Below are 13,080 nucleotides of genomic sequence, written 5' to 3' on the forward strand. Positions count from 1 at the left end.
TATATTATCGAAACCAATAGACCACATAAACAAGCTTAAGCTTTGCTTATAAATAAAAATAATTATTAATTATATTTATAGTTAATTATGAATCATCATCATTATCATCATTCTATAAAAATAAAATAATTTTATAATTAATTATTGTTTTCATGGTTATTGTGTTTCTATTATTTTTATTATATATGATTAAATATATAATACAATGTTAGTGTATATAAAAAATATCTATTGTTTTTTTTAATAAATTATTTTTTTAACACTATCTATTTAACAAATAAAAAAATTTAAAAAAAAAAAAAAAATTAAAATAAAAAAAAATTTAAATTAATAGATATATCTTTTTATCAAAGATTATATTTATATTTTAAATTTTTTATGTATGTGTGTTAATTATTTCTATAACAAAATAAATAATGTTACTGATTGATTGATTGATAAAAATTTGAAATATCTTTAATTATTTTATTTTTTTTATAAAATTTTTTTTTTTTAAATTATATTATTATATTATTATTTTTATTATTATTATTTATAATAATAAGAAAATTGTTGAAATTGATAAAATTGTAATATAGAATAAATTATTTAATTGTACAGATTTGATAGCAAAAGAATCCAATAGTTTTTCTTTTTCTGGTAATCTAAAGTAAACTAATTCGATAGTTTGGATAACAAGTGAACCTTGATGAATAGTTGCATCCATATCATCTGGACATTTAATGAGAATACCGCCAATTTTAGCACCATCAATAACATTGGCAGAAAGATCGATCCATGGAATAGATAAAGTGAACCATTTATTAGTTGGGAATAAACCACCAACGTATGATGACAAATCTAAACAAGTATAAGTTGCGATACCATCACTTGTTAAAAGACATACTTCTAATCTTAAAGGATTTGGTTGATTGTTAAAAGTTGAACCACTGAAAACATAGTCTGTATCTGGGATGTATTGGAATTTGAAATTTAATGCATCATAAGTTTCGAGTGAACCATTTTCAAAATTAATTTGGATTTTACTATCTACTTGAATTTGATATTCGAGTGTAATATTCTTTCCAGTGCCAAAACGTTGACCATTGAAATCTACGTTACCAATACTGTTTTTAATTTGGAAACTTTCTTGTTCAATTGGATCTTTATTGTTCATACGACCATTCTTGAAAATTGGGAGGCTATTTAATGTACTGACACATCTTGATCCATTTGAAAAAGCAACGAAATCAAAGAATACACGATCCATATATTGATTATGAGTTGGTTCAATCATAAATCCATCCATTAATTGATTTGGTTTTTCTTTTCTTAATTGGAATTTCTTCATTGGGATAATAATTTTGGACCATTGCTTCTTTTTAATACCACCAAGGATGTAGTCATTTAAATTGATGGTCGAGATCTTGAAATTACCTAATGCTAAATGAACCCAAAGAGTTTGACCACTTTTATTACCACCATTTACCCAAAAAGTAAGATAACGGTGTCTATCGACTGGGAATGGTTTTTTGGCTTTGAAACGAAGATAGTTTTTACCATAGTTAAATGCACATGAAATTGAGTACTCGAGTCTTTTAACATCAGTATTATTTGGGCTAATTGTAGTTGGACCGAGAATATCCCAATCAGCATCCATAGTGCCATTATAAATAATCATTGCATCTTTGGTTGTACAATTTCCTACATAGTAGTCATAGTATGGTTTTGGAATGAAATTTACTTCACCTTCTTCATCGTCGATACATGGTCCTGGTAAATAATCAAAATCTTGAACATAAATGGTGGATGGTAAATTGGAAGCACTAACTTTTCCATTGTAGTTTTCAACACTATACAAAACACGGTAAACAATTGGTGGAGTAATAACACTAACATTCATGTAGAGAGTTTGGAAATTCTTTAGCTCCTTACCGTTTGCAAAAAATGCAAGAGAGAATTGAGTATATAAAATAGTATAGTTTGTCATGGTATCTTCAAAACCTTTATCTAATTGTACTTTAGCTGTTGTTTCTTCATTTCTTTCACCATTTTGGGTGAAACCGACATGTGCCATTGTAGTATTACCCAAAATCTTGAAGAAAACATTTGAATACTCTTTGCCATTAGTTGATGAATCTGTTTCTAAACTAATATAAATTTCTTTAAATTTTAAAAAAAAAAAATAATTTTAAAATAAAAAAAAATAATTTTAAAATAAAACATTTGTATTAATATTAATAATAAAAACGAAATTATGCTATAAAATATACTTACTTGTATTTGAAACTCTTCCACCTTTGATCATAATTGAATATGAACCATAACCCATATCTTGATTTATTTCAATTTCTGAGCATGAATATTTGTGATCAAAGCAATCGGCTGTGTCACATTTGTCAATAACTAGTGGTGAACCTTTGGAAAGCTTTGTGTTTTTACCAAAAGGATTTTTTAAAGCACAAGAATATGGGTTTATATCAATTGAGGTTTCTCTGTATTCAAAAACGCTGAGTGAAACAGCTGTATTATTACATTCAATAATATCTCTTCCATTAATTTTTTCATGACTAACACTGCTACTACCACTGTTGCTCTCACTATCACTTTCATCCACTGAAACTGGTACATTTGAATCCGAGTGAAGATCTGGTACTTTGGTTTCCAATGCTAATTTACCATGGTCATCTGAATCTTGTTTATTACAGTTACCAAACTCTATAAAACTTGATAACAATAGTACTGATAATAATAATATAAATAATTTTTTATATTTCATTTTGAAAATAAAAACTATAATCTATAAAAATAAAAAAATTAATAAAAATTGATATTTTACATTTAACCTATATTTTTAAAATTACCTATTTTTTGTTTTTTAATTTATTTTTTATCGATATAATCTGTTTGCTATTGAGGCTATATGTAAATGTGTTTTTTTATTAAGTTAATTTTAACAATGTAGTAATACAAATAAAATGTATCTATAGAAATAATAATATATTCTATTTTTTTTTTTTAAAAATTTTAAAAAAAGAATCCAAACAAAAAAAAAAAATATTAAAAGAAAAAGAATAGTCCATTTCAATAAATTTCTTTAAACACACAACACACTACACACACATAATGTAACACACACCACAATGAATTTTAAAAAAAATAATTGTTGTGGGTATTTTTAAATTAGAAGAGTGTGGGATATTTTTAAAAACAATATTTTATATATATTATAATAATAAAATTGGTATGGAAACTATTTAAAATAATTATTGCTGTAAATGAGTAAAATATTTGGTAGCGTGTTTATATTGTGTGAAGATAATAGTGGGTGAAAATGGGGGAAATTTATACCATTTATATAATTTATAATTTTCTTTAAAAAAAAAAAATAATAAAAAAAAAAAAAAGATATAAATAAAAATAAAAATAAAAATAAAAAGTGTGAGTGTTTAAATAAAATAAGATTTATATGGCTTTTTTTTAATTTGTTATTTTAAAATTAAACTATTTTGTTTCATTCTTGCTCTTAAACTTAATTTTAAAAAAAAAATTTTTAAAAAAAAAATCTATTTTGACTCAGTTTGACCAAGTCATTATATCTTAAAATAATTTATATAAAAAGTTAAATTAATGATATATAATATCTGAAGAGGTTTTTATAACAATAAAGAAGAAAGGAGTTTATTTAAGAGTTATTTAATTAAAAAAACAAATTATTATTATAATTTTTTTTTTTTTTTTTTTTTTTTTTTTTTTTTTTTTTTTTAATTTTGGGCATCCCAAAAAAAAATTAAAAAAAAAATTAAAAAAAAAAAAAAAAAAAAAAATTTCAACACAGTTTTTTTAATTTTTTTTTTATATTTATTATTTAATATTATTTTTTAATTATTAATCAGAAAAGATTCATAAACTAACTATATACCTTAATATTTGTTTATTTCTTTTTAATTATAATTATTTCTATATTTCAAAATTAATATTTGTTTTTTTAATATTTAAAGAACTACAGTAACACTACAAACCATTTTTTATATATAAATCCACCACCATATTATAATAAATAAATATAAAATATAAATATAAATATAAATATATTAATATAAATAATGTCAGAAACCACCGCCACTACAAATGTTCAATCACAAATTCAACCACAACAACCAACCATTGGTGTTGTAAGAGCTGTAAACTCTGGCGATTCATTAGTTATTCAAGATTTAAGATCAGCTGATGCACCAAGAATCGAATACTCATTATCACATTTAACAGTACCACGTTTAGGTTATCATGGTACAGGCGATAAACCACCAACCAAAGATCTTGTAATATATCATGTTTACATAATAATTTATATTCAGATTTAATTAATACTAACTTTTTTTTTTTTTTTTTAAATACAAATTATTATTTAGCCATTTGCTTGGGAAAGTCGTGAATATTTAAGAAAAAGAGCTATTGGTAAAAAAGTTCACTTTTATGTTGATTATACATCACCACTTCAAAAACAATTCATCACAGTTTATCTTGCTGATGACAAAGAAAATAGCTTAAATAAACAAATGATTGCCTCAGGCTGGGCTGCATTATATAGATCAACTTCTGGTAAAGAAAATAAGAAACCGTATGTAATAAAAATACCAAAAAATCCCAAATTAAAACAATTATTAATATTTTAAAATTTTTTTAATTTAATTTACTACAACAAATATAATAACAATAATAATTACAGAGAATATTTAAATTTAATTCAATTAGAAGGCGAAGCAATTAAAAATGAATTAGGTATTCACAATAAAAATCCAATTGCAATCCAAAATTCAATTCGTCCAATCCATACAATCAATTCATTTGATCTTTTTAATAAATTAAAGGATAAACCATTAACAGCAGTTGTTGAACAAATTAGAAATGCTTCAAGCTACAGAATTACAATTTTACCATCATTCCACCAAATTCAAATCCAATTATCTGGTGTCCAATGTCCAGGTTATAAAAAAGATAATAATGGTCAAATGCAACCAGAACCATTTGCAGTTGATGCTGAATCTTTCATCTCCAAAAACCTTTTACACAGAGATATTAATGTCAATCTTGATACTTTTGATAAGCAAGGTAATCTTTATGCTACCGTTAAATGTGGTGATAGAGATGTTTCAGTTGAACTTTTAAAGAATGGTTTAGGTTCATATGTTGCCTGGAGTGGTTCCTCACGTTCTGCCCCAGATCAATTAGCTTTAAAACAAGCTGAAGAATCAGCCAAAGGTCAAGGTTTAAGAATCTGGCATCAAGCTCAACAATCATCATCATCATCATCATCATCATCATCATCATCTGGTGCTGAACAATATCCAAAGGAAATTAATGGCAAAGTTGTCGATATTGGTAACAATGGCCAAATTGGTATTTTAACTGATGATAGAAAAGACTATAAAGTAGCTTTAGCTAGTATTAGAGTTCCAAACTTTACCAAACCAACCGATAAAGAAGATGCCAACACTAAATTTGAAAGATATTATGCCTATGAAGCTAAAGAATGGCTTAGAAAGAGATTAATTGGTCAAAGAGTTACTGCTAAACTTGAATTCATTCGTCCAGCCATTGCCTCTAACAATCTTCCAGAAAAACCATACTATAGCGTTTATTTAGGTAAAGGTAATGTCTCTTTGGGTCTTGTCGAAGCTGGTCTTGCCCGTCTCGCTGAACATAAAGGTGCTGATAATCGTGCTATCGACTATGAAGCTTTAATCACTGCTGAAAACAAAGCCAAAAAGAAACATGCTGGTCTTCACTCAAATAAAGATAATGCTCCATCCTACAATGTTAATGATTGTTCAGCTGACGATAAAAACTTAAAAGCCAAAGCTCAAAAACTCCTTCCACATATCCGTGGTCTCACTTTAACAGGTGTTGTCGATTACGTATTCTCTGCTCAAAGAATTAAACTTTTCATTGAAAAAGAATCATGTTTAATTAATTTCACTCTCAGTGGTATTAGAGCCCCACGTAGAGATGAAAACGAAGAACTCTCAAATAAAGCTCTTGCCTATAGCCGTGAACATCTCCATCAACACGATGTTACAGTCCATATTGATGACATTGATAAAGGTGGTAATTTCATTGGTAATTTAATTATTGGCAATAAGAACTTTGCTCTCTCACTTGTCGAAATGGGTTATGCCTCAATTTATGACCCAATGTCCCGTCTTAGTGATTTTGCTAGATTCCAAGAGGCTGAAGAAAAAGCCAAAGCTAGTCGTCTCAATATTTGGAAAAACTATGACCCAGAAGAAGAACAAAGACTTGAAGATCAAAAGAAAGCTGCTGAAGAAGAAAAGAAACAACAAACCAAAGCTGAAACTGGCGAAGCCTATATTAGGGCCATTGTTTCACCAACTGAAATCTACCTTCAATTCTGCAATGCCAAAAACAATGATATTGAATCACAATTAGAAGCATTAAACCTTAATGAAGAATCAAATGTCGCCGTACCAAAGGTTGGTGAAATTATTAAATACAAATCATCACACGATAACAAATGGTATAGATCAAAGGTTTTAGCAGTTATTGATAATAAAGTTCACGTTTTATTAATTGATATTGGCGAAAAAGAATCATTCAACCAATCAGAATGTAATACTCGTGCCCGTACTCTTAATGGTAAACTCTCATCACTCTCACCACTCGTTACTCTTGTTAAATTAGCTGCCTGTAAGAATCCAAGCAATGACGATATCTTTAATGATGCTATGGACTTTATGGAAAAGGAATATTTCGATCTTAAAGTCAAAGTTAATGTCATTAGAGAAATCGATGGTGTTTTACATGTTACCCTCTCTGATCCACAAGGTATGATCAATGGTGAACTCATCCGTAATGGTTTAGTCCGTCTTGACCGTTCAACTAAATTATCATCTGTCATTCAAGCCCTCGAAGATGACGAAAAGAAAGCCAGAACCAATAGAATGGGTGTTTATACTCATGGTAATATTGACTCTGATGACGAAGATGATAAACCACGTAATAATAATAATTTTAAAAAAGGTAAAGGTAAACCACAACCAAGAAAATAAAATAATAAATAAACCAATAAATATAGAATTTTATTTATAATTAATTATATAATAAAAAAAAAAAAAATTTTTTTTTTTTTTTTTTGAAAAATAAAAAAATAAGCAATTAAACATTTCAACTATCAGTTTTATATTTAACAAAAAAATATATGCAAAAAATTATAAAATATTTTATTTTTTCCTTTTTTTTCGCATATGCAAAAAAAATAATAAATAATTTTAAAATTATAAATATATTATATATTTATTTAAATAGCTTGAATTTCTTGCTGCTCTGGCTCTGTTGTATTTGCAGTTGGTTCAACAGTACCAGCAGTTTCAGTAATATTAACAGTTGGTTGCTGAGAAATAAAAGCAACAGTGAACTCTTCTTTTTCTTTTCTTTCTTTTTCTTGTTGTTGAAGAATTTCATCCCTGTATAACTCAATCATTTTTATATCCAATTTACGTGACTGAACATTTTAAAATAAAAATTTATTAGTAATCACAAATAAATATTTATTTTTTGTGTGTTTTCAAAATTTTGTCACATTGAAAAAAAAAAAAAAAAAAAATTTATTTAAAATTTTAGATATTTTTTTTTTACTGTGGTAAAATTTTTTAATATTTAAAAATAATGGTGTGTTCATAAAAAATAATACATACCTCGTCATATCTACTTGTATATAATTCTAAGACCCATTTTTCAATTTTCTTTTGGAAACCTAAAACTGAAACTAATAATTCTACTGTACCAGTTTGGGTGAATTGACACCAATTTGGATTTTGTGGTGAAACTTCATAAACTGTCATATCTATCATTTTGGCTTTGCTACTTAATGTTTCATTAGTTGTTTTAATTGTAATTTTTCTAGCTTGTTTATCATAATATGACTCTTCAATAAAATATGAAAAATGAATATCAAATAACTATGTGGATAATAAAATTAAAAATAATATTAGTACCATTTTTTTTTTTTTTTTTTTTTTTTTTTTTATTAATTGATACTTACAGTTTTAAACCAACCTGGAGCATCAACATCTAATTTAGTTCTTCTAACTGACTTTACATTACCATTATCTTCGACTACATGCTCTGTAATTTCTGAATCTAAAATAAATGGGAATAATGGATGTTTTGGAAATCTTTTATTGTAAACTTGCCAATAAAATTCAAGAGGACATTCATATGTATATGGTGGGAAAGTATGTGTGGCTGGCATTGTTTTATTGTTTTTATTTATTTATTTATCTGAATTGTATTTTTACTAATTTTTTTTTTTTTTCCTATTGCTAAAATTATAAACTTTAATAAAAACTATAGCTGTTGTGTTTAATATGCTTTGATAAAAAAATTAAAAATAAAAATTTTATTAATTTTTTTATTTTTTAATTTTTTTTTTTATAATTTTAAAAAAAAAATTTATTATTTTTCCAACCATTTTAAAAAAAATAAAAAAATAATTTAAAAAAAAAAATTAAAATAAAAAAATTTTAAAAACGAAAGAAACGAATAATTGTTTACTAGTTTAATATTGATTAAATTTATAAACTAATAATAATACTAACTTTATAAATATGACAAACACTAAAAAACAAAATAAAAAAAAGCAACAACCAGCTGTTGTTAAAAAAACACAAAATAAAAAAATTAATAATAATAAAAATAATGAAAAAAACAATAATAAAAATAATAATAAAATAATAAATAAAAATAGTAATAAAAATAATGGCAATAACAAAAATAAACTAAAAGTTATTTCAAACAAAACAAATAATATTTTAAATAATAAAGAAAAAAAACCCATTAAAGAAAATATTGAAAAAGAAGAGGAAGAGGACAATGAAAAGGAAGAAATAGAAAACAACGATTTAGGTGAAGAAGATGATGAAAAGTATAATTTATGGAACCCAAAACCAACAAAACCAGTTGCAGCAACCACCAATAAAAATAAAAAAAATAATAGTAGTTTACAAAACGAAATGAGCGAAACATTAAAAGGCTCAAGATTTAGATGGTTAAATGAATTATTATATGTATCACACAGCAAAGAAGCATTTAAAGAATTTTCACAAGATAGATCATTATTCGACCAGTATCACAGCGGATTTAAATCACAAGTACAATCATGGCCAATTAATCCATTAGATATTATTATTGAAGAGTTAAAATCAATTAAACAAAGAAAAAAAATTGCAGATCTTGGATGCGGTGAAGCACAATTAGCAGAGAAACTAGGCAAACAACATGAAGTACAATCATTCGATTTGGTTGCAGTTAATGAAAGAGTTACAGCATGCGATGTCTCAAATTTACCATTAAAAGATGAATCCATTGATATAACTGTATTTTGTTTATCACTAATGGGCACTAATTTCATGGATTTTTTAAATGAAGCCAAAAGAATTCTCATTAGTAATGGCACTTTAAAAATTGCAGAAATCGAATCTAGAATTACAAATATCAAAGTGTTTATCGAAGAAGTAGAAAAGTTAGGTTTTAAATTAGTAAAAAAGAATGAAAAAAATGAATATTTCACTTTATTTGAATTTACAAAAATAGCAGATAAAAATACTGGTGCCAATAAAAACAATAAAAAATTAAAGAAAATCCAACAAAACAATCAAGATAATGAACCAATTTTAAAACCATGTTTATATAAAAAAAGATAAAATAAAGTAATAATTGTAGTAATTAATTTTTTATTAATATACAAAGTTTATTTTTTTAAAAAAAGTAATTTTACAAAAAAATTAATATTATTATATTTTTTTGTTTTTTTTTTTCTATATATATAACTATTCGATTATTATTGTCTATTCGAGTATATCGTTGTGTTCTATTAAAATATTATTATTGTTTGATTATTATATTATGTTTCGTTTAATAAATAATTTGTACTTTTGAGTCTGAAAGTCCACACATTAAAATATTATCTGTAAATTTTAAACATGAAATACTACTGCTAAATGAAAACAATTCTTTACTTTGACTAGAATCATAGTTTAAATTCCACCAACGTACTGTTTGATCATTAGAACCTGTAATTAAAGTTGTTCCATCCCATTGAAGACAACGAATTGCGCCATTATGACCACGGAGAGTTGATATATTACATGATTTACTTCTTAAATCCCAAAGCTTACAAGTCATATCATCGGAACCAGTAACTAAAACATTTCCTTTGAATTGGAGTGCTCTTATACCTTCGTTATGACCTTGTACTACTTGAATTGGTTGTGATGTATTTAAATCCCAAACACGTACAACTTTATCGCTACCACCACTCATTAAAATATTATCGTAAACTTGGAGACATGTAACACATGATTGATGCTTGAATGTGTGAGTTGATTGGATATTATGATTTTTATAACGATTGGATGTTCTATCATTAACTGAAATTATATTTTTATGTACATGATCTGGTTCATTAATATCTGGTAAACTTGTGAATGAGTTATTAACAAAGAATGGATCCATCAATTCATCCTCTTCCTCTGGTGTGAGTGGTGCCTCTGGCTCGTTATCATTTAATATATCTTGAATATTCCATACCTTGACTGTTGAATCGCTTGAGCCTGAAATAATTGTATTATCGACCATTTGTAAACAGAAAACATCGAAATTATGAGCACGAGTTGTTAAAATACCTTTGGATTTACCTTGACCCAAATCCCAGAGTCTAATACTATTGTCGAGAGAACCTGTCACCATTATATCGTCCTTGGCATCTAAACATTGAATTGGGTAATAATGACCAGAGAGTGTAAATCTACATTTCTTTGTTTTTGCATCCCATACTTTTGCGGTTTTATCGAATGAACCAGTAAATACCCTATCCTCATCTAAATGTAATGCCCAAACAGTACCTGTATGTCCAATTAAATGAGCCTCTTTGAAACGATCACCTTTCCATTTTTGCTCACGGTCGTGTTGTTGTCTAAATATTTCTCTCCAATGAAGGTCTTTTGATTTATCTGATTTCTTTAAAAACAATTCTCTATTTGGGTAACATTGGAAATAGTTTTGATAAATAATCTTCCAAAGAATTTCTTCTCTGGTGATTTGATACCAATCTGAACATACATATTGAATACTAACGATATCTTCAAATGGTAAATATGAAATGATTTTCATTGTAACTTCTATAGGTAATATACTGATAAATGTGGTACGTTTTAATGGGTTATATTTATTTGGTAATAATAAGTTTTTAATGATTAACTTAATATTTAAATTTTTCTTTTTTGGTTTATATATTGAAGTATTGCTATTGTTGCCACTATTATTGTATGATGAATTTGATTTTAATGATGGAGAGGATTTTTGATATTGTTGCGATGATTGATATCTTGGTGATAAACCTGGTGATTGTCTATTGCTCTGATTATATTTTGATTGTGATTTAATATCGTATGCATATTTTGGCCCCCATTTTTCGTTGTATGCTATTATTTTATAATGATCTTCGTATGGTTCCTCTTCGTAGGAATTTTCGTATGGGAAACTATCGAAATGATAATCTCTTGCTTGTTTTGAAAACTTGGCAAATTCTGGACCTAGCATTTTATTTATATTATTTATTTATAAAAAAAATAATGAAAAAAATAAAATAGAGATAAAAGGAAAATTTAAAGTAGTAAAAAATAATTTTATAGATTTAAGTTTTTTGAAATAATGAAATGAAACAAATTTAAAAATTAAATTTAGAAAAAATAAATAGTATATTTAAAAATAAAAGATAATTTTTTCAATAAAAAAAAATGTAATGTGGGGTAGTTTTTATTGGGTTTTTTTTTTTTTTTTTGTTGTATTTAAAAGAAATTTATTTTATGTGAATAAAAAAAGAGATATATATTTTAAACTATGTGTTTTTTTATTAAATACAAAAAAGAAACTATAACTAACGATTTGTTTATTATTATTATAATTATTTGTTTGTTATTATTATTAAAGTGTTTTTAAATGAAAAAGAAATAAATGAAAAATAATATTTTTTTTTTTTATTTTTTTGTTTTAAATTAAAAAAACAAATATTTTTTTTTAAAAAAAAAGAGAAATAAAATATATAAAATAGTTTTTTTTATAAATGATACAATGATGATGTTGTATTAAAAAAAAATACTTTATTAATTGAAATTTCAGTTATATAGATATAATTATATAAAATCTATTTGTTTATATTTTTTTTTTTTTTTTTTATAACAATATAAAGTTGTCAATAAAACATCCAAAAAAAAAGAAGATAAAAGGGTGTTTATTTTTTTTTTTTCTATGGATATTTATTTTTTTAAAAGATCTATTTTTAATAAAAACCGTGTGTGGGTTTTATTATTTTATTTTTTTTTATTTTATTTTTTTTTTTTGTGTGTGTATGAAGGTTATTATGAATAAAAATGGATATTGTTTTTTAATTCTTTTAATTTTAGTTGGTTACAAAAGATAATATTTTATTATCGATAGTATGCGTGTAAATGATGGTATAAAAAAAAACAATAAAATTAATTAATTTTAATATTATAAAAAATAAATTTGGATTTGGGATTAAATTAAAGATTTTAAAATAAAGGAATAAAAAAAATAATGTTTTTTAATTAAAAAAAAAACAATAATAAATAAATAAATAAATAAATAAATAAATAAATAAATAAATAAAAATTTTGACTCTAAAAAAATAAAAACACGAAACAAACCATTATAAAATTATTATTTTTATTATTGGTTATTATTTTTAATAAGGTTAAAAAAGAAAAAAGGTTAAATATCTGTTATATTAATTTGTATTATAATATTATAAGTTTTTTTTTTTTTTTGGTTTAAACCAAAAAGTATATGGGACCTTAAAAGATATATATAGATAAATACTTCTATAAGTTACTTTTTATTGTAAAAGTTGTATTTGTTTATATATTTGGTTATAAAATTCTATAAACTATTACCATATTATTAAGTTGTGAAAATTGGTTTAAAAGTTTTTTTGAAAATTTTGTTTTAAAAAATAATGAAGAAAAAATAAATATAAAAATAATAATAAAAAAATAAAAATTA

The 13,080-nt window shown here is 24.6% G+C and overlaps 5 protein-coding genes across 5 annotated transcripts; 2 read left to right on the forward strand and 3 right to left on the reverse strand.

Moving 5' to 3' along the window:
- Positions 1 to 532: 532 nt before the first annotated feature.
- DICPUDRAFT_155597 (uncharacterized protein) lies at positions 533 to 2,758 on the reverse strand (the record flags this gene model as incomplete). Its single annotated transcript, XM_003291001.1, has 2 exons — positions 533 to 2,142; positions 2,257 to 2,758. 2 exons carry the CDS (start codon positions 2,756 to 2,758, stop codon positions 533 to 535), a joined length of 2,112 nt encoding a protein of 703 aa, XP_003291049.1.
- Positions 2,759 to 3,879: 1,121 nt separating this feature from the next.
- On the forward strand, positions 3,880 to 7,102 carry DICPUDRAFT_49610 (uncharacterized protein). The gene is made up of 3 exons (XM_003290995.1): positions 3,880 to 4,301; positions 4,392 to 4,600; positions 4,709 to 7,102. The coding sequence occupies exons 1-3, from the start codon at positions 4,086 to 4,088 to the stop codon at positions 7,047 to 7,049; spliced, it is 2,766 nt and encodes a 921-aa protein (XP_003291043.1). The 5' UTR covers positions 3,880 to 4,085; the 3' UTR covers positions 7,050 to 7,102.
- Positions 7,103 to 7,297: 195 nt separating this feature from the next.
- DICPUDRAFT_155599 (uncharacterized protein) lies at positions 7,298 to 8,251 on the reverse strand (the record flags this gene model as incomplete). Its single annotated transcript, XM_003291002.1, has 3 exons — positions 7,298 to 7,501; positions 7,695 to 7,958; positions 8,042 to 8,251. 3 exons carry the CDS (start codon positions 8,249 to 8,251, stop codon positions 7,298 to 7,300), a joined length of 678 nt encoding a protein of 225 aa, XP_003291050.1.
- Positions 8,252 to 8,993: 742 nt separating this feature from the next.
- On the forward strand, positions 8,994 to 9,590 carry DICPUDRAFT_9102 (uncharacterized protein; the record flags this gene model as incomplete). Its single annotated transcript, XM_003290996.1, has 1 exon — positions 8,994 to 9,590. A coding segment is annotated over one exon (597 nt), but the record flags the coding sequence as incomplete, so codon positions are not given.
- Positions 9,591 to 9,725: 135 nt separating this feature from the next.
- Positions 9,726 to 11,598, reverse strand: DICPUDRAFT_57126 (uncharacterized protein; the record flags this gene model as incomplete). The annotated part of the gene is made up of 2 exons (XM_003291003.1): positions 9,726 to 10,365; positions 10,498 to 11,598. The coding sequence occupies 2 exons, from the start codon at positions 11,596 to 11,598 to the stop codon at positions 9,913 to 9,915; spliced, it is 1,554 nt and encodes a 517-aa protein (XP_003291051.1). The 3' UTR covers positions 9,726 to 9,912.
- Positions 11,599 to 13,080: the final 1,482 nt, after the last annotated feature.

This window comes from Dictyostelium purpureum (assembly GCF_000190715.1).
Source record: "Dictyostelium purpureum unplaced genomic scaffold DICPUscaffold_254, whole genome shotgun sequence".
NCBI classification, from domain to species: domain Eukaryota; phylum Evosea; class Eumycetozoa; order Dictyosteliales; family Dictyosteliaceae; genus Dictyostelium; species Dictyostelium purpureum.